Below are 27,569 nucleotides of genomic sequence, written 5' to 3' on the forward strand. Positions count from 1 at the left end.
TCGAGTGCCACAGGCACTTTTAACCCTTTCAAACTCCACCTTTCATTCACATATCAGAATTGTCACCATAGCCTCAAAAATACACAGTTTTTTCAACAAGCAACGTGCCTCCTGCTGTGAAAATTAATTCACATAACAAAGAAACTGCGCTTTCAGTAAGCCACCTGAATTTAGGAGCTGATATTACCCAACAAAATCTCCAAGTACCAACTGCCTTTCTCTGGAAGATGACTGAGCACAGCAGATGAGTCTACAACGTACAACAGCTGAAATGAAAACCTCTGAGAGCCACCTCCAGTCTCGTCAGCACTGGCAAACACTCCAGTTGTCACTGAGAAGTCCCAGTTAGTGCCACCATCTTCAGAATCAATTTTCTTCCCTTTTCTTTGAACAAAATCTTTGTACCTTTGCAATTCTTTGTAGACAAGATGAAGAGAGCCAAGCATCCAATATGTAATCTGTTTGTCCAGGGTAGAACCTAATCCCCAAGATAATTTTTTTCTTATTTGAGTGGTCACATTGTGCTGATAACGTGAGAAAGGAGTAGAGTCTGTTTCCTGTGTACTGAAGTTTCATGAAAAATTCCAGCTTCTCTAGAAATTGAAGTCTTGTGCAGAAATCAGGGGGCAGCAAGGCAATGTTCTGCCTGAAGTTCCATGGACCTGAGGAGCTGCTGGATGATGTTTGGGATGAGAAGGGTTCTTTGTCAGGAGCACACTCCATAATGCATTTTGAGAAAGATGCCTGGCTCCTTTGCTCATGAAAACAATAAGAGCATGCCATGCCCAGAGGTGTCATGATCTAATTTTCCAGGAATTGCTTAGTCTCTATTCCTAAGTTTAAGAAAGCTTTTGCAAACCAGTCATTTTCCTCAGTCCAAAGCATTTTGGTTTTGTCCTTTATGGTAGCAGAAGCCTGTACTTGGCCCATTACACTGGAGGTAACAGCTGGCTTGGAAGAGGGATGTTTATCCACACACACAGCCAGCAGACACCAAAATCAGAACCCAAATGTTTTCTGGTCAGTGCCTGATGTCCAGAATACAGCTCCACTGTGAGAGAGGTGGTGCTTTTCCTCCAGAGGAGAAAAAAAGAAGAAAAAACAAACAAAAAAACCCAAAAAACCAAAACACACAAAAGACCAAAGCAGAACACTGTTCTAGGGCTTGAAATGACTGAAAACAGCTAAAACCAACCAGGTCCTCCCCTTGGCAAACACCAACCACAGGAGAGTGTCAAGAGGCCTGCCAGTGCCCTCAGCTGTTTGGACCTGAGCATGAGCCACCTTTACCAAGGAGAGCAGGTCTTTCTTCAACACTAAACGGAGCCTGTCAGTTCTGCAGGAGTTCCCTTCACATCCTCCTCTGCCATTCCCTCGAGTTCATCTCCTCCGCGAGGCCGGGGCACCTGTCAGATGGTGCGGGGGGGCCTTCCCAGAAGACCTTCCCCTCCTTTGCAGGCAAACTGGTGAGTGTCCCAGTGCCAGATCTTCACAGCGCCGTCTCGCCCACGCAGACTTTGTAGGGGGATTTCAATTTCCTGCATCTAAAATGGACACCATCCTGTGATTTTCATCAGACAAAAGCACAGCACACTGAACAGAACCAAAGTCTAATCACCTAACTCATTCAGGCAGCCCAGGTGAACCCCACATTTCAGACAATCACACTGTTGACCCACTGGCAGAAGGGAAAGCAGAGGTAGAGTGTTAGTTCCTTTAAGATCACACCGCAGATGAGCAACAGGCAAGAACACACTCCCAGAGCCCTCCAGTTCAGATTTTTGCAATCAATTAATTCAATTAATTGATCAATTAATTCAGATTAATGCAATCAGAAGGTTCCAGATCTCCCATACCTCTTTCTTACGTAGCAGTAGATGATGGCAAGTATTCCCCCGGTCAGTATTCCTACACCAATTCCCACAGCTATGTAGCGCTCGTAAGAATCATGTGCATATGAATTTAGTGTTAAATGTTCACACCTTTCTCCATTATAACCTGCAAGGCACCTACAAAATAAATACACACCATGCAAAAGTTATTCAGAACTTGTTATGCTTTCTATTTCAGACGCATGTTAGTTTTCATCAGTTTTAAACAAATCAGAAGTCTAAATGAGGATGGGCTGAACCTGGTGCTCAGTCAGAACCCCTTCCCTCCACCAAGACTACTAGTTGCCCCAGTTTATCCAGTCTAAAGCTAGCTCAAGTACTGCAGTCACAGCAGCAATGCAGTCTCAACATCCCCTCATGGTGCAGGGTGTGGACTAAGAACACTGTGCTCTGATGATCCTTACCTGCTGCAAGGTCTCACAAGGCCAAAGCTGCCCAGTAAGGATCCTACAGAATTTTAAGGACACCATGGTCCTGATTGGTTTGTAGGCACTTGTGGAATAAGGGAGTTGCAGCTGACATTTTGGAAGATCCTGTCCCCTTCCTCTTGCCAACTGTGAAATCTACTTATTCCTCTACTACTTACCAGCTGTGATCTGAAATGGCACCATGGCAGTGACCTACAAAGCTGTGAATTCCCCCCTTCACTTCTTTAGTTCATTTACACTAGCACAGCACTACAGCCTCTTTAGCAGTCCCGAGCCACCACAGCACTCGGGTCTGTACCATATTTTAAGCTTGCAAGTACTTGACTGGCACTAAAAAGCTGCATTAGTACCATGCAGCAGATAGAAACAATGGCAGTGCTATTTTGGGAGAAGGATACTAAAAAGCAGCATTCTTTACTTGCATATGGGTTTCCTCAGCTCGCTGTGGAAGGCACAGAGCCCATTGATACAATAGCTGTGGTGTTCCTCAAGGCAGGTCTGCATGAGCTTCAAGAGCTTTGGCTGCTCTGTGTAATCCACTGTGAAACAGAAAAAAGTCATGTTAAGTTTAGCACAAAAAAATCACTTGAATATACTTTCACAACTGAAGCAGAACAGTCATTGTGTGCAGCAAACACTTAATACATCGATTTTACTGTGCTCTGTCTTGAGAGCAGATTCAATCAGCATGAAACAGAACAAGCTGCTGAGATGTTCCAGCACGGCTTAGAGAATGCACAAACTGTAAATCACTTACTTGCTCTTGACAAATGTGTACAAAAAAGATAATGGGAGATTCATCCAGGGGAACATCAGCATTATCCAACCTGCAATCCAAATAGGAAAACCATCCCAAGAATAGCAGGGGTTTAGGACACATGAAGAGCACTGCGTTATTCTCTGTATCCTTCCCAGTTTGAATTCAAATTATTAGTTAATTCATTTTTTCTTTTCCTGCTCACAAGACAAACTACTGCATTTCTAGCACTCCTGCCTGCCAGCTCTGCAGCCATGAGGGAGGATGAATGGTGGGAGTGCTCCCTCCTTCCTCCACGTTCTAATGTTAGCAGAGTGTCCAATGACACCAGTAAGCCCCCAAGACTGCCTGGATGATCTTCCTGTGCAAAAAACTCGGTCCATGGCTACCTAGCTTCTGAACTCATACAAAATTCCAGGTCAGCAGGCACACTTCCTGCACAGAAAACGCCACTTTTTTCTCAGCCATGGTGGCTCAAATGGGAATAAAGAAGCCACGGGAGTAGGGGTGTGGCAGGTGGAGGGAAAGCTCCAAAGCTTCGCCATCACTGCAAGCATCTGTTCCAACTGGTCTCTCTACTCAGCTACAGGAATCACTGGTGGGGTGGGGTGTCCCAGCAATGCCTTACTATTTCAGGGGACTGCTTTAGTGTGGTTGAAGGTGATTTCCTAACCAAGTGCATGTCAACACCAGCTTTCAGTTATGACCACAAGAAAAATAACATCATGCAGGAAGGTGACAAGGTCTGCTCGGAGTGACACAACAATGGTACAGCAAGCAGAACCCTTCCTTTCTGACTAAGTGCTGAATCAAGGTCTGGAGATACTACATGGAACCACTGCCATGGACAGAAGCCTGAAGCAATCCTATGGGCAATTCATGATCCCACTACACATCTTTCAGGAGTAACACCCCCTAAATTCCACATCGAATTCCAGTTCGAGACATTTAATGGCAGAAATCTCCCCTGTGTGCTCTACTAAGCTGATTTTTTCTTCCTCCTTCTGCAGCTTTATCACAGAGATGACAGGCCATGGCAGACAGCTGCTCGAGCTGAAGCAATTCACAACTTCAGCTGTGAATGATGTGGTTTGGACACCCAAAAGGCATGATGCTATCACTGATACTCAGATCAAACACAACTACTTTGAGAACAGTGCCCTCTCAAACCTGACAGTCATCAGACTTCCAGCTTAGCAAGAGGACTCAGGGAGAACAAGTAACAATCCAAATCTGATTGGAAAATGCCATGTTGGTTTACTACACTTCCTCAGGAAAAGCTACAGAGGTGGGAGAAACACATATTGTTTTAGAACTAACTTCTAAGGGCTGAGAAAAGGGCATCTCACCCATTTTTGCATGGGAAAAAAAATCACAAGTTTCTCTTCACACTGTGGACCCTACAAACACATTGAAAGGGAACAAGTTGGTCTGGCCCTAGAATTCAGGTCTGACTCTTTTCTGGCTGGCTCCTGGAACGTTGCTGACAACCTCCAGGGACAGGCTCAGGGCACAGTCAGCACAGGACAGGCCTGGAAGGGACAGACTTCAGGAAGAAATTAAGAGAGGACAGATGTCAGGAAGACAAGATAGATTTTGTGACAAGAGATGGATGACACTACTGTGCACGGGAGGACTGTACACTGCTCTCTGATGGGGAAATCACGAAGGAAAACAAGGCATGTGGTCAACACAGCTGCAGAGCTGGGCTTGCCAAGGAGATGCAGGATGCAGGGGATCTGCAAAATCCCGTTTTCAGTTAGGCCTAATGTACCTGCAGACCAAAGCTCTGCAGGGAAGAGTTTCAGAAAATAGGCAGTGGCACATTCACGTTTTCCCCAGGGCTCACCTCAAACACTTGAGCTCCAACTGTTTTGAATCTCCATTTAAGCACAAAGTGCAGTAGGAAATCACTAAAAATAGCCCATCAAATTAAACCTTTAACCTGCAGTTCCTGCCCCCTGAAGTACTACTCTTCTGCTAGGCCCTGAGATGATGTCTATTGCACAGGTTTAATATTTCACTTCTATCTCTGCCATAAAGGAAAAAAAAACAAACAAAAGAAACGTGTGGAAGGTACAAATCCACACTGCGGAGGAATGAAATCCTCAGCCACCTCCCACTTCCACCGCCTGGGTTCCCACATCCTGAATCCCTCCTCACTCACACCAGCACCGCCGAGAGGTGGCAGCCTTCCACTACCGACATCTGCAGGAAACCTTGCTTCGTGCATGACCACGATCCTCTTCCCTGAGTGCTGCTGTTATTAGAATCCCAGGTCAGCCTGGAACAGCAGCCTGCCTAGAAAGCATGAGACAAACCAACACATTCCTCCGTCGCTGTCAGGAGGAAGAGCTTGGTCCGTTGTGGGTTGCGAGATCAGATATTAAGTCTACACACAAAAACTGCGTGTGCTAATTATTTTGGCATTGCAAAAGTACAACTGACCTCTGAAAGAATGAGTCTTGAAAACAAAAAAGAACGCTTTTCGAACCCACCCCAGAGCATTATGCTAATTCCTATCATACCGTCCACCTAAATACTAAACAAGCTGTGGAATAAACACGTCCATGTGCCCTTTCATGTCACGTGAGGAGAGCGAAACATGCAGTGTAAGCACTTGACAGCTGCCTGCAACTGAGTCATTCAAACAGATACAGCTGGCAAGAGCTGACATGAAATCCAGGCTACAGGCACTTGGAAGCCTGGGCTTGCCAAAACTGACAGACTGGCAACAAAGAGTCAGCCAGTAAGGCCAGAACAGCTCAGCCCTCAAATATGGTGCGCCGGGGAGGAACGGGAGAGTCCAAAAGGGTAGGGAGGGAGGGAAGGGGTCAGCCACAGGTTCAGAGCCTCCTTTACAGGCTGCATGGAAAAACCAGCTGACAGCAATGAAGGGATCCCATTTTTTTCCCCAGTGAAACCAAGCCCTTCCCTATTCCCGGCTGTGCATTTTGCTGTGAAGGCTCTGTTTCAGCCTCAACCATGTCAGAACTTCTGTATTCCTGCCGTGCCGTTCCTCCCACCTCCTCTCCATGACCTTTCCTCCTGCAGCTGATCACTGAGCCTAACATTCCCTATCCCCAGCGCTGGTGACAAGTAAAGCCTATGTAACATAAATGAGAAAAAAGGACATGATCTTGTAAATAGGAGGCAAAGGGATTGAGCAGAAATTAGTGACTTTCCACAAACTGCACCTCAGTCTCCAGAGGACTTCAATCCCACAAGAAACTGCCAGTTCCTCCAGTGGATACTGAACCAGGAATTCATTTTTTTAGAATCTGCTATTATGTACCCTGGTTGTAAATCTTACTATAAACTTAAACTGCACAGGAATAGGAGCTACCAGGAAACTTCAGAGAGATTCAGCCAGTTTTTCTGGTGGCATTTCTTTTTGATCTTCTTTCTGGAAATGCTGTTTTCTAACTTTTCAGTGGCTTTGTAAAAGGCCCACCGAAATATACTTTTAACTCCCCACATAAACGTGTGCCTGAATGTTTTTGAATTTGTTTCTACCTCTGAGTGGAACACTCTCCAAGGGAAATGCTGGTATCCCATTGACTACCACAGCTCCAGCTGTCATAAAGGTTCACAGGACAACTACAGACATGGCTGTGACCCTGTAAATGAGCCTCCTCTTTGTTATAACATGACCCGTCACTGCTGCTTTCTAGAAACAACACAAACAGGGCACTTAATGAGCCACAACATATTTCCACTTCATTATCCTCCTGTTTGCTGTATGCAGCTCTGCAAGAACCGTGTCACACACAGACACGCTAAACCAGACCACAGTGCTTGAGCTCCTAAACCAAAGTACTGCGGTCAAAAATCAACATCTTCTTGACTTCACATGCATATGTGTGTGCATACATATTTTACGTACATACATACGAAACCCACATATACAGTATGTGTATGGCTGAATGTATATATAACACTGTACCACCGTGACAGATCAGAAACAAAAACTAAGCAGCTTGACTTGTTATGAGAAAAATAAAAATCTTATGGATCTACTAGAAAAGCTTGGAAGACATCCTGAGATGACTTTAAGAATTAAAAACAGATGGTTTGTGTGTATATTTATGTGCTTTCTAAAGTGCAAAGACATTAATAAGTATCACAGTTAGAACCCCTTCCTCCTTTACTGACCTGCCAAAACCTCAGACCCAGATTGCAGAGCTCTCCCAAAGCAATGACATCACCAGCACCTCAAGTAACATCAAGAATGCAGCTGGCAGGATAAACAGTGCTCTGCTCTCACATGTTGGCAGGCAGAGCTTGAGTTCACATTTCAGTCAGAAAAAAAGAAAGGAACAAGGGAGAGAGCCAGCACTCTGAGGAGGGCTGTGGAAGCCACGACAGCCAAAAGCAAAACTGCAACAAAGAAAGAAACCACTGAGTAACAGTCATGACAGGTATTGCTTGAAGTTGTGCTTATTCATTCTCACTTCTGCGCACCAAGGTGCACACTGAAGACAGATGGAAACCAGGCACCAGGTAAAAGTAACAGAAATTGCCATTAGAAACGCAGGTCATCTATCCTAATTAGCCCTGTCTTCTTCAAATTATAGCTGACTTGGGTTAAATGATCCTTCAGCTGGTCATCACTGAGCCTGTCCCAGCTGGGTGGCAGCTCTGAGCACACAGAGGTTTCAAAGGCTCCATGAAGAAAGCAGCTCATCTCACAAATAAAACACACAAATCCAACAGTGTCCAAATGACAGGAGCACCACAGCAGCTAACACCATAGATTTTGGTGGAGTTTTTTGTTTGGTTTTTTTTCTAATTGACAGGTTAGCAAACAGAACAAAAAAGCAATACCTTCAGCGTTGTTTTTTGTCCAATTATTCCATAAGTCTGTGCTGAGGGATGAAGCAGTAATAGCTGACTCTTCACTCAGTGCCCCCATTGCTGTGTAATGCAAATAGATGCTTACTAGAACAGAAAAGCTCAGTATATCTATTCAAGGTTCATTTCACTAGAAAGCACTTCATACAACATGCACTTCACACAACCCCCATACAAGGCAGCAATATAATAACAATTCACTTAAATCATTTTTGCCTCAAACTTCCTTTTGCCACGGTATAATTATGATTGTGAGAAAACAAACATACGGTTTTGCAAATTTCCCAAATACAAATCCATCCTTTTCTCCACTCTATTATCTTACACAATTCACAACACAGGTATGTGTAACATACTACAACCTTACATCTCTTCATCAGTCTAAGCAGATTCTTTTCAAAGAATTCTAAATTATACCCTATCAGTTAAAATTTCATCCAGGTTTCAAACTGAAGTGGTTCTGCTTCGCAATGTCTCTGTACACTTCCCACCCCACTGCTTATTTCAGAAGAGGCCAACTATTGTTCAACAAAGCCCTGGATCTTATGACATGGAAAAGCTACCTCCAAACCTACCTTTCAGCAAAATATAGATTAGCATTCCAAATGCCATGGCAGGCAGCTGCTTTAACACCTTCTCAGCTCTTCTTTCCAGGTGGCTCGCCTGCTGTGCTTATCTGTGCTCCCGTGTTTTCTCTTGCACTTATACGCCAGGAAGCGTCATCTCTTGTTCTCACCAATCAAGAAAAGGTGCATCTGGCAACAACCTCACCCCCCCGGGCAACCACACATTTATTTAGGAAACTGCTATTATCTAGCAATGGGATCAGGTTTTCTTTTGAAACCCTGGTTTCCTATTACCTGTGGGCATAATTGTGCAGGCAAAGGTACAGTTTTAGAGTGAGACCCAGAATCTGACAGCGCAGAGGAACAAAAACCAGCAAAACAGAGGTGAGCAAAATGAAAAATTACACGTTGTGAAAACGTGGTGTTTCCTTCCCTTCTCAATGCAGGTGTTGTGTTACTTCCAGGAGGATATTCAGCCTCAGGATACTACTCTGGAGGTCAAGGTCCAGGGACCAGCCCCTGCTCTGCTAGTGTTCCTCCCCTGCTCCTCCCTGTCCCTCAGTCCCCACCATCCAGAAGAGGAACTGTTCAAACAGCTAGTGCTGAGATTAGGAAGTGATCAGACACAAAGATAATGGATGATATTCTCCATCAGTGACTGCCAGCAAGAGGCCTTTGATCCCAGGCTCTGCAAGCCTCAGGGGTGAGCTAATCCCTTTCCATTCAGCCTGGCCATGCACAACCCTAGGAAGCAAGGCAGCCCACTGGTCCCCACGAGGCCTGGATTGCTGGCTGGAGCTGTGGGACAGAAGTCCAGAGCTGGCAAAGCACAGGCGCTGAGGAAACACAGACTGAAAGAGCAGGTAAGCTGTTGCCTCCTGTATCAGGAGATGCCTTCAGTACTGCCAGAAAAGCCCATCTCTGCCTCTCCATCAAGTGACTGTGCATAATGAGAACAATCGTACCTTTTACACCAAGTGCTTGCAGGTCTCTAGCACATACCTGTCAAACACATTTCTTATACTGAACCACTCTCCACAGCCCCAAACACTGTCTAACTTCCTTGGATGCAGGTAGCTTGGAATGACTAGGACTGGTCTCCGAAGGATACTGGAGCAGATCATCGGAAAAGCCCAGTTCAATAATATACATGGACATCAACAACCTGACTCTCACCAAAGAGGAGCTACACCCGTCACTCCAGCAAGTTCCTTTCTCAACTATGAGCTCCAAGCAACAACAATATTTCACAATTTTTATATTTTAAAACCCCAAAGCTTCTAATAGATGCCCTAATAACTGGTCAGCTCCAGTTCTCCCTCTCCACTGTGCTCTCCCCAGTGATCTGCAGGATTACATCTAACCACTTCACATGTTAAGGGAAAAACACAAGCTAGTTATGCACATTTTAATTATGCGTTTTCCTGCTCATGGACTGCATTCCAGGAGGCTATTCCCTTCCTTTGCTATCCTGAATTGCTGCATGCCTGCACGCTGATCAAGTGCCTTGCACACTTCCCAGACAGACAGGGGTGTTTATGCCTACCTGGATAACCTCTGCTATCAGTCCCAAGCAGGGATAAGGCTCATGAGCCTTGCTTTCAACACAAAGCTGCACAATGGGAGTTTAATCCGGCCTGAATCCAAGAGGAGGCTTTGTCATGAGGCAACACACTGGGTGTGGTAGGCCTGGGACAAGGCTGCAGCGGGCAAGGCCGCGCTCTGTCCAACACACGGTGTGCATACTTGGACTGGGCTTGACCAGGTCGGGCACACCAGCATGCTTTTTGGGTTGGTTCATGGGCCCTTCCCTCTGGATGCTCCTTCTGGATGTTCTCCCAGCAGAGAGTGCTCTCACAGGTGGGTCTGGCAGCTCTGAGGACAGCACACTGTGGAGCAAAGCCTGGGTCTCACTAGCTGAGAAAAGGGAAACAGCTTACGATGCACAACCATCTGTTTGTAGGGCACGACAGAAGCAGGCTGGCTCAAGGGATATGAGCACAGTGCCAAAAACGGTTATTCTGCCAAAACATGCAGAGACGATCAGGGTTAAAGCAACAAAAGCAAACAGAAATCTAGAAGAGCAATGCAGACAGCCAGACACAGCAACGACTGAACATGCAAGGCCTTAATTCGCATAAACAAAGGAAAAACACAACCACCCCAAAACTCCATCAACATTTTTCACCAAGACTAACGAAACAGTGAACAAGTTTTATTCCATCTTTCAGTCATGGGTTGATCAGTCCAAGCATAGTCTCCATAGGTGCCTTTATATTACCACTTAAATTTAAAGAGACATGTGTCTGCACTACTGCCATTGTATATTTAGTAATAGTTCTGTCAAACTTTTGCAAACACTGCATTAAGGCAAACTCTCAGAAAGTCCATCACAAGAACAGTCAGCATGGAAGGGATGCTCCACCTTCGCTCTTTTATTACAGTTAAGTGCATTTTTCTGTTTAATGCAATAGTATTTAGCCACAATTTTTTTCCTTCCTCTTTCAAGTTATCTATAGACCACCAGCAAAAACTTAAGGCTCTTGATGAAAATAAATCAAAGTTATCCCAACTGAGACAAAAACATGAAGATAGAAAGTCCCAACTGCCTCCCACTGCCTTCAGTGGGAATGCCAACAGTGCACACGCTCAGCTGAACAGGCATCTCAGCATTAACTCTGCTCCAACTTGTACATTGCATGAGACTATGCTAGATCCATCCAGCAACTAAATTTTTGGGAATAGGAACATACTGATCTTATCCCATATAGTCCTCTTTAAGCAGCAAAACATTGTGGCCATTGAACCCAAGCCTTACAACATGGAATAAAAAAAAAGCCTTGTCATGCAGCTTCAGAAAATAAGAGAATATAATTAAATGGCTTTAAATTCCAACACAAATATTCTGTCATGGATAAAGTTTTGGTTTGCTCTTCCTCTTCACCTGCTGCCCCATTATACTGTACATACGCAGTAATGTCAACTACATTTCAACTAATTTAAGTCAAATCCAGCCCAGTCAACTGTTCACGTTTGGGAGGTTTTTTTGTGGAATGAGGAGATTACGCACCAAAACATTTTGTCCAGATATGAAAATAAAATAATTCAGGCCTCCATTCTACCTACTTATTCATGCTTACCTCTTGGAGATGTTTAAAATCAGAATTTCACCAGCATTCAAGTTTACTTGGCTATTTTAAAACATTTACTGAACATTTGCATTCATGTCAACATGACTGCCTGGCAGCTGACACAAACACTTCAGTCTCTCACTCCTTTTGGAATTGAGATTTCTGCTGCTAGCTCTAAGTGTTTAAAACAAAAAAATATTTCAAGACTTTGAACTACATCCAGAGTGTTTTGTGACCTCAGAACTCGAATCATATATTTAAAAGATATCTTGCATGTTGAAACACAGTTTTTATACTATTTGATCAAACCTGAGGGTCCCAAGTGCTTACAAGCCCTTGGTAACTGCACCAGTGCATGTGTACAGTTGTAATTCATGCTTCATTCTTCATTCTCAAACACATACCAACATAACTGTGTAGGCTGCATTCTCCAACTCATTTTTGCTTACAATACGCTAGGAGGAGGTAACACAAAGTATTTCAATGTTTTGTGAACCATCAGGTTTAGCATACTTGACATGAAAAAATAAATACAATGCAGAAATAAATATATTTGTAGTAAAAAATAAACGTTTTGTGTATCAATAAATAGAACAACCCAGATTCTTCTTCCAAGGTAGACCATTTTCTCTAGTAAATGAGCTTTTTAGCAACTAGGAGTGTGTTCTTCAGAAGCATTGCAACAGTCATAGGTCCTACCCCTCCCGGCACCGGAGTGATAAAGCCAGCCTTCTTCTTCACTTCTAAGAGAAAACAGAAATAGGGATTGGCTAAGAATGTTTCCAAAATGGTTTTCCCCCTTCCACTGCCCACAATTGCCCAGCTGGTGAGGAGCACAAAGGAGTGTGACTGGGCAGGTACTGCAGAGCACAGGACAGGCCCAGGCAGAAGTGTTACTGCAGCGACAGAACGCAGGGCCGGGGCTGCAAGGTACTGCTAAGCTGAGCATTAGTACTTCTGGGGCAGGTTTCACCACCTGTCCCACCTGATCTACCTGCAGCAGGCTGCCCTTTCCCCATGGCAGCGACACACAATCAACACAGACATCCTGGGATCACAGAAGGGAACTTAAAACTGCAGAGGGAGAAAGGACAGCTTTGAACAGAAAGGAAAGAGTTACAGCTGAATTAGCTCCAACCATGAACCACACCAGACTATCCACATTTAGTGCACACCTTGAATGCTTGTGTTGAGGCAAATACGTACCAATTAATTTTTGTAAGCACTCAAGTTAACCTATTTGTATGAGGAATTAATGTAATGCAGCAATAAATCCTGACTTGATATTTTTATTTACTGTGCAAAATGCCAAGCTGCTTGCAAAGCAATTTTGTGCAACTTCCTGGGAACTAATCACATAAAAAACTGTAAGGAGCAGTTATTTACTAAAGATGGTAAGTCCAAAGAGCCTTTTACTAACCTGGTTACTACTGAGGGGTTTTTTTCAGGTGCCACTGTGAGAGGTGTTTTGTTTGTTAGTTTGGGTTTTTTTTTGGCTTGCTTAGTAATAATTTTTTGTGGGTAACTCACACCCCACTTTCAAAAGCATTGTTTTTCCAGAAGGCACACACACAAGACAACTGAGCAAGCAGAACTGACACAAGCACATTCAATTCCACTGAAGTCACTACAGAGCAGACTGTGTGTCTGGCCATAAGAGATCGAGGGATGGAAAACTTGGCACCTAGGTTTGGAACAAACAAGATAAGCTGCTCCTGCTGCAAGGGTATTCATCTTCAATCTATGTGGTGCTTAACTGTCGGGAGTAAAAAGGTCTCAAAAAAACATATTAGAAGAGAATTTGAGAAACTGGATATTGGGATTTTTTTTGAAAGAATATTTATTAGATTTGAAAGAGGGGGTTAAAAGAAATTAATAAAATGCTGTCTGAACTCCCCATGGCAGGGACACAACGAGAGCATTCGCGGAAGTTAACGGTGAGTATCTCACTGAACTGAAGAACAGAAGATTAAGCCTCATTGAGGAAAGATGGTAATTACAACTGGGAGGGTTTTAATTACTCAGTTGACTGGTACCACCAGCTATATCGTTAAAATATATGAAAAGGAAAACAATGCGGCTTTTTTAACATGTAAAATATAACAAATTAAGACTTCATATGGCAGTTCCTCTTAATATCCTCAAACACAAATAATTTGTCTTTTTAACAGTCATACTGTTTTGAACTATCCACCATTTGAGATTGGTGCTTATGGTTAATACACTTACTATGAATTCTCAGATTAATATCCTAATTATTGAAATGTACCCACATCTGAAGGAAACACAGACATGAACAGTGACAATAGTGTAGGCACTTCCAAATGAAATACATTTGTTTCCACGGCAATGTCACATACCTCTTTTTGTGCTGTTACTCAGACTTCTCCTGAGTAACAGGAGTACTTACAAGGAGGGACAATCCACAACTAGATGGTGCCTTTCCTGAAGAAAGCCTTCTAATGAGTATCAGGTACAACATGTATTGCCTGTGGTGTTAGTAACCCTAGTCAGCAGGAAAAATACAGTGCACTGTTTTCCCAAGTTGCTGGGGAATTCCTCTACCCATACTCTGTCATTATGGAAATCCCTGTGAGTCGGTGTGGCAGAAGCCATACTTTGTGTCAGTTAGCACAAAGCCACCCAGACAGTTTATTCACAAAAGCTGATCCACATTTTCAAATGCACAACAGGTGTCTGTGCTGGGGAAACTACTGTCTGATAAGTTGTCATCGGTAAGAGTAAATACCAAAGCGGCCAAATACCGTGGCCCTCAAAACTGTAAATACATTTTCCTTTCCTGGTCAAGTGTAGTAGGCCAAAGCACAGTTCCCAGACAGCACCTGAGTGTGACTGATCTCATGTAGGCAGGTGAGGTGCTGCGCTCTCAGTTCCTTCAGATCTTGTTTCTGCTTCACAGGAATAGTACAACTTTGTCCCCAGCCTTACTTCTGCTTTCTCCTGATGTGTGCTGGTCTCCCAAGCCTTCCCTGAAGAATGCTGGTATGCAAATTAGGTGCCTATGGAGGAGGAGCTGCTATTTTGCAGCTTCTGGAGAACCTTGAAATCTTCCTTTGATTCTTCAGAACAAATGAAATGTAGATTGTTTCCTTGAAAAACAGGATCCACAGCTTTGGAAACAGCTCTTCATTCCTAGGTTCCTTTAAAGCTAAGGACATCAGACACCTAATAGGGTTAATCACACAAACCAAGAGCAAGTCTCAACCTGAAGGCAGTTCTGGGTCTTGTGCATCTGCATTAAGTGATGCAGAGTAATTCCTGCCTAAGCACTGTTTCCACACAGCTTTACAAGTCCCTGTAAAGCTACACCAGATGACTGCATCCCTGCAGCACCGCCTAAGTGTGAAATCACGTGCTCAGCACTCACAGCAGATATCCCACGTTCAGCTCCACAAGCTTTGGGATTCGGCTCACTACACTGTGGAATACCAACAAGCAAGCAGCTACCCCATTCCTCAGAGTTCCTTCTTTTGCACACTGGCCCTGTTTCTCTTACTGCAGCTGTTTTAACTGCAATATAAAGGAAAACAAAGGAATTATGGCCTAGTGCTATAATTCTAACAGTGCATTATTTCCCCCTCCAGTACCTCTAAAAGCCAAGCAACAGAGGCATCCTGAGCAGAGAAACCCAGCATGAAATTACGCACCACGGCTTCTCCGCATTCAGCTAATTAGCACGGACAGGTGGATGGGATGTCGTGGTAGCCTTGGGATAATAAGTGGTGGCCGCAAAAATGCAAGATATCACAGATTACTGAGGCCCCTGCACGACATCCTCTTGTCCGGAGAAGAACCTCACCTGGGCCACCCAGCAGCTCACTGCCACCACCCAGCCATCAGCCGGCCTGGCTGCCACTGCCTAAGGCCAACCTTCTGCTGGATTCCTTGCACTCATGGAGCACAACAGCAGGCAATGCTTTCCCTGATGTTTGCAGGGCAGCAGTATGGTGACACAATCACACAGACTGGAGTTTTACTAATTGCAAAATGAATGCCAGATCTTCAAAATCACCTGAGAAATGAACTAACTAAAGCTATAGCAAAAGCAGCTGGAACATCCATGTTCTATTTTCGTGACCACTGCCTGGAAAAGCTGCACACAGAGCTAATCTGGAAAGGATTCAATAACTGAGGAGCAGCCCACAGGCAGGCAGGTATCACAGTGAACACGGAGCGGCAGCAGACACCTGTCAGAAGCAGCTGCTGTCACAGAGCCCGGGTTTCCGGCTGCTGAGGTACAGCTGTAGGATCACCATTTCCATTCATAAACTGCACTGGAGGGTTATCATGGGTTGATCTCATCCAAAGGAAATTCATTATATAGGCCCATCACCTTGCACCGCAGCGATCACTTATTGAGGCATCCTCTTCTGCTGTTCAGCACAGGGAACGCCTCCCTGCTCCCGGTGGCACCCGCTTTCCAGAATCTCTTCCACACTGGCGAGTCCGATTGAACAGTTCTCATGTACAGGGTCAGGAGCTGGACTCGATGATCCTCATGGGTCCCTTCCAACTCGGCATCTTCTGTGATTCTGTGTACAAACCCCTCCACTGATATTGCAACCACTTCACCTACAAAGGTCTTACACAAAAGATTTCTTTTTTACATAAGCACCTAATAAAGACTCAACAGCCAGTACTACCATCTGTTTGTCCAAAATATGGAAGGAATTGTAAAGAGATACAGGCAACTTTGGTTTCAAGGGCATTTCCAGTTCCAGTTTCAAAGGTGAGTTACTACACCGGCGTGTTACCACCCTGCTCTACCAGTCACTCCCGGAAATTTTTGGTGTTCCACCCAAAAAAGCCATTCCAGCTAAATGTTCTGGGTAAGTTGTTCCTTTATTTCACGTTCCTGGTCCTTGTAGGCCTCCTCCTCCCTTGGCAGTATAGCTGTGGCAACAACAGCCCTATAAAACAGGGCCAAGTACACCCACATGTGCACTATCCTGTTCATAGAAACAGGTCTCCCTTTCTGTGACTGCAACCTGCTGCCCTAGACCACAGGTTTTGGCAAATTCTTAACATGAACAGAGGTCCCCTCAAGGTGTTGGTTATACATGGAGAGCTGCAGAAGCAGTTTAAAACCTCCCTGCACTATCAGGCTGGGTATCCCAGTGCTTCGCAGCTGACCTCCACATGCACAGTGTTCTCCAGTCTTGTTCTTTCAGATACCTTGGAACTGCCCAGTAAACTATGCCAGACAAAAACCCCATCATTTTTATGTGGAAATAAAATTATTATTACGTGGAGTATCAAAATAAAGAGACGTGGGGATGTGGGAAATCACAAATATTGTTTAAAGACACGTAATAACTGTTGCAAATAAGTGTTGCTCAAAGAGTGCCTCTGGGCATTTTTTACATTGAATTTAATAATGAAAAACATTAAAAAAAATTGAAATAGTATCCTTTTGTTGTTAAAGACGTAACACCTTCATTGTCTAACCTATCTCACAGAGATTAGAAGATGGCATCTAAGTATTGCTTGGATATGACAGTTGAATCAAAACAGCTTCCAGCCATCTAATAAACTTAATTTCCACTACAGGAGCTTTTCAGCCAGAAGATCTGGTGAAGGAAGCCATATATTTCTATACATGAAATTTGACCTTTGATTGCCCAGTTAAACCTTTGCTCTTCTCACAGCCACATTTTTCTACTTAATATAGGTGAAGAGACAATAGATATTGGTGAGCTACATGATGGTTAACAGGTGCCCTATGTCATGCCAGCCATTTATGTAGCTGGCCTCAACCTGCAAAAAATCATTTTCACTTAGACTTAAATATAAATTCAGTCAAGTGATCAAATGGAGGAAAAGGAACAAATGATTCGCTACATGAACACACTGGCTTGTTCCATCTCCTGACTGTCAAATCAAATACTTGCCAAGGGTGGTTTACTTGTTAGTATTCAGAACTGTACACAGTGGGATGTTTTTTGTTGTTGTTAGAGATTTAGTGAAACTTTCACCGATACCAATGAACCAACAACAATTTCCCTTTGGCAATGCACAGTGAAATGCTACTTGCAACTGTAGTGGCATAATCCAAGCTGCAGTTCCTCCCTCTTTTTTGGATCTTCCCTCCCCCCAGGTAAAATCCTGAGAACAACCCACAGCAGACATGACGAGACAGATACAGCGCATTGCTGAAACTCTGAATCACAGCCCTGCCACTGAATCTACACCTATATTGCAGGCACAAGGTCTTGTGTTTGAACAGAAACAAACATGAAGGATGCAGTTTCATGCTTCTCAAAGTTGCAGCTTTTTTACTCCAAAACCTGCTCAGACAAAAAATTGTGAAAAATTTCTGTACTTTAGTTCAGTTCTGAAAACAGAAAATTGAGCCTTTGATTTGTGACAGCACAAGCAAGATAAGAAAGGAAGAGAAACTTTTCAAGTCATCCTCCAAAAGTGTGATTTTCCTGGAGCTCTGTCGTACACATCCACTTACACATTTCCAAACACATGCCAAGACAGTGGCTCAGCTCCACTGGTGCAGGTGATCTCACACACTTTAACACAGGGGTATCATGCACAAGGAGGAAAAGCAGCACAACTCAGGGAGTGATGGAATCACAAACACACACAGCTGGCTACAAACATTCTGAATATAATTAAGCTTTCAGACATTATGCCAGCCAACATGTTAATAACTGTGAAAAAAACCTGTGGGTGATTTTCATACTTATCAAAATAAGGAACTGTTGAGAACCATTAATAATGTGGGTAAATGCTGCCTAAGCTTCCCACACTCAACTCTGCCAATAAGCTTTAATTTTGAACTCCAACAATCCTGCTATTCCAGTCTGGAACTCCTCCAGAGAAGAGACACTTCATCAAGTTACATTGTGAACTTGCTCTGCAACATGTTAAACATAAAAAAAAGATCAATATGGAACAACAATTTTTATCTGCTATGCTTGTCTGGACCAGGATGTTCAGCAGTTCAAGATGAACCCACATTACACCTTAGTGTAAAGGAGAATTCCAAAGCCAAAGTTAACATTTGCACAGACAAGCACAGAGGAAGAGCAGAAGAGGAAGCTTGAGCAGCTGTGGTATAATAATGATTTCTGTGAACAGTGGGAGACCCTCTGCTTGAGAGACAGCTGATTGATTTTGATTTATTATTATTATTATTTATTATTTGGCAATTGTTTGAATTGATTACTCTTGAAACACTTCACAGACACAAAGGATTAAAGAAACAGGGAGAGAAGCAGCTTCTGCACCACGCTGACAGAAGAGCTCATGTGTCTCTTAAAGGTTCCTGTTCCTGTAATTAAAAGCAACACTTTCTCTCTCAAATAACATAGCATTTCTCAAAAGGAGATAGATTGTGTTATTAAAGTAAATAAATGACAAAAAATTTCTGCAAATAATGTCTCATTTGAGACACTGCCTATTCCAAGTATTTACCAAGAATGAATCCTCTGAACTTCAATATATACGGGTTTGTACAAAGTGTTTCACTGACCTTCAAAGTCCACATCCCCAACTAATTTGGTTTTTCCTGTAAGAGGATCATGGATATGGTTGATGCCTACATCAATCACAGCTGCACCTTCTTTGACCATATCAGTAGTAATCAGCTTTGGGACACCTGGAATCAGCAACAACATATTGGATTAACATGGCCAGGTAGTCTTAGGTCATCAGTTTTGAATGATATGAAGGGGTGTGCATGCACAGGTATGAATTCACATCACAGAACACAATTCTTTCACTTCAACGTTGCTTGATAAGTCCCACACTGAAAACAATTATTCCTCAACTGCACACAGTTTGTAACTGCTACTACTAAAAAAAAGACTTACAAAAAACCCCTCACCAAAGCTGTGCCATGGAATTGGTTTAGGTTCAGGAAACACACTGGGCCAATAAGCAATTTTAACTGCTTTGGCAATCCCAGCACGACACTGACCTTCCAGAGGGGAGCTCCTACAACAAACCATGTCCTGCTATTTATAACAATTTAGGAGACCCCTCCACACTTGACCAGAGAGGCCCAGCCTTGGCATCGCTCACCTTCATCACCTTCCAGTGGGCAACAGCTCTGTAGTGTCTGGGGTAGGATCCACCTTCCTTCTTGAACCATTCCCTCACTTCTGTCTTCCCAGAGCAATGTTTATCCCAGTAATACAGGAGCTCCACAAAGGGAGTCTATACTCCCCTCTCCCCACCAAAGCAGTTTTCTCTCAGGTGGAGGAAAGACAAAAAGGAAAAGAAACCAAATCCATCTGGTTGGAAACTGCAGTTTTACTGGGGGCAAGCACTGGCATACGAGGTTTTGGCTTCCTGTGAAGTGCTGGAGCACAGCCAGACATTTGGATACAGGCAATACAAGAACCTTCCTTGCTCTCCATTTCTCACTCCCCCATAGGACACCAGCTTGAAACTCTGCTTCATACATTGAGCAAGCCAATACGTTAAATTCTTTCCTATCCCACTTGATAACATCTGGCTGCGTCTCCATCCCGCTCTGATGCAATCCATGGCAAGCAGGCTGGTAGCTGGATAATGCCTCGGCCTCATGGGGGTAAATGATGTGTGTGTGATAGGGCTGGAAGCACATTAACGGAAGCTGCACAGTTACACCCTTTGTAAAATGGTTTGATAACAGGCCAAATACTTAATAGCAACAAATCAACTAACCCCCAAACCAAACGAGCAGATCTATTTACTTAAGCCTACTTTACATACCCAGTAGGAAGAGATAAGCATTAGAGCAGCTATTCCTAAAATGCACTGGCTGAAGAATGTGGGAAAACCTTTACCTGGTAATTTTTGTAGGAAACGATGAATCACATTTTAAACAAAGGAGAAAAAAGGCCCTACCTAATCCCAGCTTAGGTGCAAGGACAGTGAAACAGCCAATTTCTAATACAGCTGACCAGACACTACCTGAATAAAGGCTCTGATTAACCGGCATTTCCTATGCAAGAGGACCACAGATCTCGTCCCGAGGGACGGCACAGGTAGTCCCAGAAGAATTTCATCTGGCATTTGGCACACTTGTTCCTTTTCCTCTTGACCTCCTCTCCAAACCTAGCAGGCAGGTGAGGCTTCTCTCTCAGCAGAGAGCAGGAGCAGCAGGTTGACTAGTACAAGAGTCCTGCTGCCTCCATCACCGCCCTGCAAGTCCTGTGGTGGTTCTACGAGCACCACAGGTAAAGCTGCACTTATCCTTCTACTCCAGGCCTGGGCCAATGGCAAAAAGAACAGACTCTGGGGGATGTCTGCACAGGCAGGGATAAAGGGACAAGATGGGAAAAGCTTTGGAGGGATACAAAGTGTCAGGTGTGCTTAACAGGAAATAGGATGCTTTGGCAAGAAATCCAAAAGCTGTGTGGTCCTGAAAGAGATTTTAGGGAGGGGTAGGCTGGACAAGGGCAGCACTGTTGGAACTTAAGATGCAAGGAGTTGGGAGGGAACAAGAGGGAAGGAATAAACTCCATGGACAGTTACAATCCAAGGAAGCAGAAAAACAGGGGCCCCAAGTCTGGGGGAGAATAAGAGACAACACACAGAGATGGATCTCCTCACACTCAGGAGTAACAATAGAAGCACCTGATCTGAGCTATTACCACAGCCATGGATGCAAGTAAACAGAAAAGCACTCAGAGGTGGAGGACCACATGAAACAGGCTCACTGCAACAAGTCACCAACAGGAGCCAGGATGCAGACAGCTCTTTAAAAGTACTACGTGGGAATGGGAGAAAGAGTGAAAATGGCAATCTTGGTCCTGCACACAGACACGCACAAAAAGCTCTTTTCCGTTTCCATGTGTTGCACAGTGGCCTGTAACAGCAGCTGCTCCAACCTGGCAGGGTACAAGTCACCTGTTCTACAACACTCACTGAGCAGGTCACGCATTTCCGGGAGCGTGTGATCCCAATGGCACAATGTGCACAGTTCTCATGCAACAAAGGAAGCCTGGAGGGATTCCACCATTCTAAAGTAGAATCTTGCCCAGAGCACCCACTGGGGCAGGGCTGCACGCTGGTTGCACAACCAAGCCTTAGTTTTTTTTCATCATTCCGAGTATATCTCACGTTGTGCAATGAGTGCTGGATCACACTCCTGTTACAAATGACACAAGGAAAATAATGGGAAGTGCCAACATGGCTGAATTGCTACTGGGTCATTTAACTCCAAGCAGAACTGATGACAAACCAGGTTCGGGGTTAAAATCTGAAGCGATGATGAACTTGGATCAGGGAATTTGGATGAAAAGTTACTGGTTTATTTCCAGTCAGCGCACACATCGTTATCTTTCATTCACAGTGGGGAATTCTGGTCAGGCCCACAGTTGGGTAAATAGATGTGGGACAAACAAGCTGGTTTTTGCTCCTGAGCTGCCATTGGAAAGAGACACAGAAGTAAAACCCTGAAGCCAAGGGCATCTCACTCCAACAGGAAGTGACAAGCTTTAGACAGGTACCTCTCTGTCTCCACCCAGAAAATAAGGAAGCATGATTTGGGCCTTGAGGATGATGGGAGGGAGAAAGGGAGCAGAAAAGGGGAATGACACAATCCTCCTGTAGTGCTTCAAAATGGTACAAGAGAAGGGTGATATCCTGAGCTGCAAGGGACACACAGTTTTACCAAGATTTTAGTAAGTTGCATTATTTGTTTGTTTTAAATTATGGGGTTTTTCCTATTTATAATACCTGTAAACAAAAAACAGAGGTCGCCTAGAAGCAGTTGTGCTTGTTTCTTTGGGATAGACGAGTCAAACTCTAAGTATTTCACTCTACATTGCTTTATGAGTATAGACACTGATTTTTCAGACCCCTGCCTCCAGGCCGTTACCATTCTCTTCCCCTTTACATGAAAATTGTAAAAGGAAAAAAACCCAGCCATAATAACACAGGTTACCAAAACCTTCAGTTCATTTAGCAGGGTTGCCCTTGATATTAACAGCAGGGGAATGATACCACGGTTTTATGAATGCAGCCTCCAGCTGATTTAAAGAAACCCTCCTGTCAAAATTTAAATGACTCATGACTTTTGCACGACACAGAGAATGTTTTAATTTACGTAATTAGACCTGTATAAACTATGCACTGACTGGTTCCCAACCCTGAGTTCACTCTGAAGTCTCCCTAAGGCAAAGGTGTCACATGTGACGAGAAACAGTTTATGAGTCTGCAAATGTGAAGGGCAAGAACAAAGAGCCATATCACTCGCCCTTCCTACTGCAGAAATCCTCCCTACTGCAACACCCTCAGCAAACCCGAGCACACACCGTTCAGTGGGACCCGAAGCAGCCGCTGCCACAGACTCAAAGTCCTCCTTTTTGGTTGGAAATGCTGCAATTGGAGCATTAACAACAACGAGCATTACCTGCAGCTACTATTACTATGTCAGCGAGCTGCGTATGGATCTTGAGCTGCTCTTTTGGGGTGTATCTGTGAGTAATGGTCACTGTGGCATCACCTGAAATGGAACAGATTATCAATTAATTGCCACATATGAAATGCTATAAAAAGCACAGCATTTACTTTCAGGTGCAAATTAGTTATTTTGGTGCATTAACAACAGAACAGATGATCATCGGATTTGTCTTGGGATGCAACATTTCAATGAGCATAGGCAGAACACTCACAACACTTGCGGTTCACATATATGAAGAAACGTTTGCTCTTAGAAATTCTCACAGGATGTATTAGTTTATACACTGTATACTAAATTATGTATTCTGCAGCTTTGTTAGGTTCAGTGGAATTACAGAAAGTAAACCCAGCATGTAATCCAGCACACACCCACACTTCTTGGCAAGAGCTACAAATAAACCCCTGTGCTGTTTGATGGAGATCCCAAGGCCACGACACACAAAATGAACTGTCACGGGGAGAGGGTCTGAAGTCTCCTGCTGCATCCAACACCAAGTGTTGTTATCCCTTAAGGATTGCCCAAGCAAGCAGCCAAGATAACAACTCTCAAAGGAGATCCCCCCAACCCTCTTCCTGTCAACTATTCATACTGCAATGTTCAGATGTTACATCCCTCCATCTCTGCCTTCCACTCACCACAGACTCCTAAGCCACATCATTAACCATTAAACTAAAACTTTTTGTCATCTCAGACATTACCATCACATCTCTTTCCTCTGGAATGTGTCTGACTGATCCAATCTGTGCCTCTCATTAACTCTCTTCCTCCTCAAGCATGTCCTCTTCAACCTCTCTGTGCTCTGAATTCTCTGCTCTTTCCCCTCATCTTTAATCCCTCCTCCTTAGTCTCTATAGTGCCCATCATCTCCTTAAAGGGAGGCAGATCAAGACATTTGCACATAATGAGAACAGAAAAGTACAGGCTTGAAACAGGAGTCTTCTGATATCTGCTTTAAACAAAAGAAGTATGTCTTCCCCAAAATCACAATCATAACTCAGCATAGAGGGTGAGAAAAACAAAAGGATAAAACCCAAAGTTACAAAGTTACCTCTGAGCAATAAAATCAGTGCTAATTTGCCACCAAGATTTTAGTGACAGATGTGTCTGTTGTCAGCTCCTGAAACCAAGTAATTGCTCTCATTACCAAAAGGGAAATGAGAAAGAAGGGGGGGAAGCCCCTACCTTGAGAATAGCGGTCTAGAAGCTTACAGACACCTCAGAAATGGAGGGTTTCCATTTATTTAGGATCATGCCAAAATAAAAAATAAACAACTATTCTTACACTGTTACTTCTGCTGAAAGGAGTATATTTAGCAATTAAGATTCCACATCATACTCCCAAGTCAATTCCCTAGGTTATAAAACAGAGATAGTCTCTTGACCTGCCTACACAGATCACGATTTGTTTTGGAAGGGTTCACACAGCTCTTCCATCTGATCAGATATTGCCACCTGCAGGATATGACTGTTCCTACATACAAAACGTCCCAAATGAAGACAGGCCCCACCTTTTCAGATCTGTTCAGGATCTGTTAAAAAAAACACCAAAACCTACAACAGAAATGAAGAAAAAAGTAGTATCCTACACACCCCTTGCATCACTTCTCAATCAAAAACATTTCATCAAATCAGCCCAACTGCTGATAAAAACCTACCCTGACTGACAACCTGAGAAAGTTCCTTTTCAGCACTTTGGTTTAGGTCTTGTCTGCTCCCCATCCTCCTGAGTTAAAAAAAAAGCCAAAGCCTAACCCTGACCTGCCTTGCCTTCCACACACCATCCAGGCTGGTTCTTGCTTTTCACAGCAGCAGCAGAGCTGAAAACCACCTGCAGGAGATGAACCAGATCTTCAAGGACAGCCCCATCTGCGAGTCACGAATGAAAACTCCACCAGATTACAACTATTAAAACTATTTATCGTCACGTACACAACATATACCCACACTTAAAGTTAGTTTATCATCTAAGAAGTACACTTGTTCCTTAGTTTTCTCACTGCCAGCTGCTTTAGACTGGGTACCACCACTTAGGAGGTGGGAAAACTAGAACACCTACCTTATAATAAATACATTTCTTCAAATTAAGCAAAGATAACTTCAACGAGTTAACTCTTTCTGTATCTAGATTCCAGTCCCGCTACTGCTCAGGCAATAGCCAACCATTTCTCTGTCCAACAGCAAATACAGGACATACAAAGCACCACTGACAATGCCAGCAAACAAGGGTGCCAAAGAAGTTGCACAAGATGCCAGGAACCAGAACACTGGCAGAAGACCACAAAGTACAACAAGGTCACTAAGTCTCCAGATTTCCAACTGAGAAACCTGGGAATGGTTTGCAACCTAACTTTGTGCTGCACCAAGCCTACTCCAAACATCAGCTGCACTGCCACTAAGACGTCACCCAGGATTTGCAGCAAAGGGCAAAAATGCGACTCATTTTCATGGGAATGGGGATGAGACCAGAACTGTGCACCGATGGTAATTACAACTCCAACACTGAGAGAAGTTTCAAACAGCAACTTTCCCACAGAGGCTGAATGGAAAAACCAACTCCATGATTACTGCAAAGCTTTTAGTGTTTTATTATATTAATAACAGATTTCACTCCGCTCCCATTAAATGTGCCTGGGATTAAACGTTCATGTTTACCTCACCTGTGCACACCGCCGTGGCACTTTCCAACACCACAAGGAAGTTGCAAAAGGGCAGCATTCTACTGAAATTATACTTGTTTCTCTTCCTACAGCACAATTAGAGCAGCACATGCAGGCTTCTCTAATTAGAATTGCTTAAAAATATTTCCACTACAACCCCCGGGTTCCAGGGGGATAGAAACTGCCCCGCAGAAACATCCCCCAGGCCAACATGGGTAATATCCCAGAACTCACGCTGAAACAAGTTACTTGGTTGGTCATTTGGGCATTTTCATAAACACCAATTAACTGACACAGCACAACAGAAATTAGGGAATCTTTATTTTACATAGATAGACAAAAGCTTAGGTGGAATTATGTGTACGTGTGTGCTCATGTGTGCACGAAAAACCAAGTGGTTACCAAATAAGCAGGAGGAGAAGGCACAGAGCTGCACTGCTTTGTACAAACCTCACACAAACTCTGCAGCTCTTTAAGGTCACACTGTCAGTGTTATCCTCAACACTCAGTGCTGACAGTGTGCAAACAGCAGCTGTTTCAAAGGGAGGACAGCATGGTGATGTAGTACCAGAAAAAGTCGAGTCCAGAAACTACTCACCTGAGAATATACCAGGAAATAGATGAGCACATTTATTTCCCTGCTCCCCTTAGAGGTGTTGACAAAAGTGAAAAGCTTTCTCTTTTAGTTGAATCCTCTGGTCAGCTTCGCTTTCAGGATTTCACAAAAGGAAACATTCAAAGAACATCCCTGGACTTACCTCCAGGCCTTTCGTGCTCTCCATCAGTATGTAACAGCATTGAGATAGGCATTCCAACATTCTTAGATCTTCCAGCTACAACAACATTTTTTCCAAATGTGGGTATTCCTTAGAGAAAAAAAAAAACAAACAAAAATTCTATTTCACTATTTTGATACACCTAAACCCTTCTTCTCACTCCCCAAGACTGAATTATCTGTTCCTGTGGAATGCTGACATAAACTTGATGTGAAAATCCACAAGGCTGAATTTGAGGGATGAATCCACAAAACAACTTTCAGCTTTCCCCTTGCGGAGAGAAAACTGGCAACTCATTCAGGGGATCTGAACCACCCTCAGCAGGAACTTCATTTCCCTTCTCTGACCACAAAGGGGAACTGAAGCTCTAATGGCTACCAGGAAGAACACGTATGTTCTAAGGAGAAAATGAACACTAGTGAACACCTGGGCACTCTTTTCCCCTGAAAAAGGGGAAGTAACTGCTCCCATTCTTGATCTTGGTTCTTCCCTTTCACTTACAGAAACTGATGCATAGAAACCTTCTATTTCACAAAGAATCAGGAGGTACACAATAGCACAGAAAGTTCCCTGCAACACTGTAAAAGGCAAAGTTACCAAAGTGTTCCACCAAGTACTACTCTCTACGCTTAATTAATAGTTATGCTGCTGGCACAAGATCTCATCTATTTGGCACCTCCTTATTATTCACATTACTCCTCTAAATGTTTGTTCTTCGCTCAGCCCAATACACTGAGATAACCTTGAACTCACACCTCACTTAACCCTTTGCTCCTCTCCCCAGATGAAAAGGGTTTCAGGGCAGCTGAGCTTCTTACCTGTCCGTTTTATGATTTCCCACACGGCAGCAGCAGTGGCAGGAATTATGGAAGGCTGATCGAGACACAGACGTCCAATATTCATGATATGGAATCCATCCACATCCTTCTCCGGGGCGATGGTGTTGCAAACTCTCCGTTCATCTATGTGATCTGGGAGACACAATGCTCCCAAATTACAGTTCTGGCACTTGGATGGAGTCACCAATATGTCTGAATCATTACAGAGAAACACACACACTTGGACTAATGAGGGTAA

The 27,569-nt window shown here is 43.8% G+C and overlaps 1 protein-coding gene across 1 annotated transcript; it reads right to left on the minus strand.

Annotated features, from left to right (window-relative positions):
• On the minus strand, nt 1-27,569 carry LOC113974956 (probable bifunctional methylenetetrahydrofolate dehydrogenase/cyclohydrolase 2; the record flags this gene model as incomplete). The annotated part of the gene is made up of 7 exons (XM_027698538.1): nt 1-1,544; nt 1,857-2,009; nt 2,739-2,859; nt 19,136-19,261; nt 23,009-23,101; nt 26,475-26,582; nt 27,311-27,569. Coding segments are annotated over 7 exons (915 nt in total), but the record flags the coding sequence as incomplete, so codon positions are not given.

The sequence above is a fragment of the Neopelma chrysocephalum genome, unplaced genomic scaffold (genome assembly GCF_003984885.1).
Source record: "Neopelma chrysocephalum unplaced genomic scaffold, ASM398488v2 Primary Assembly neopelma1_128, whole genome shotgun sequence".
In the NCBI taxonomy this organism is placed as follows: domain Eukaryota; kingdom Metazoa; phylum Chordata; class Aves; order Passeriformes; family Pipridae; genus Neopelma; species Neopelma chrysocephalum.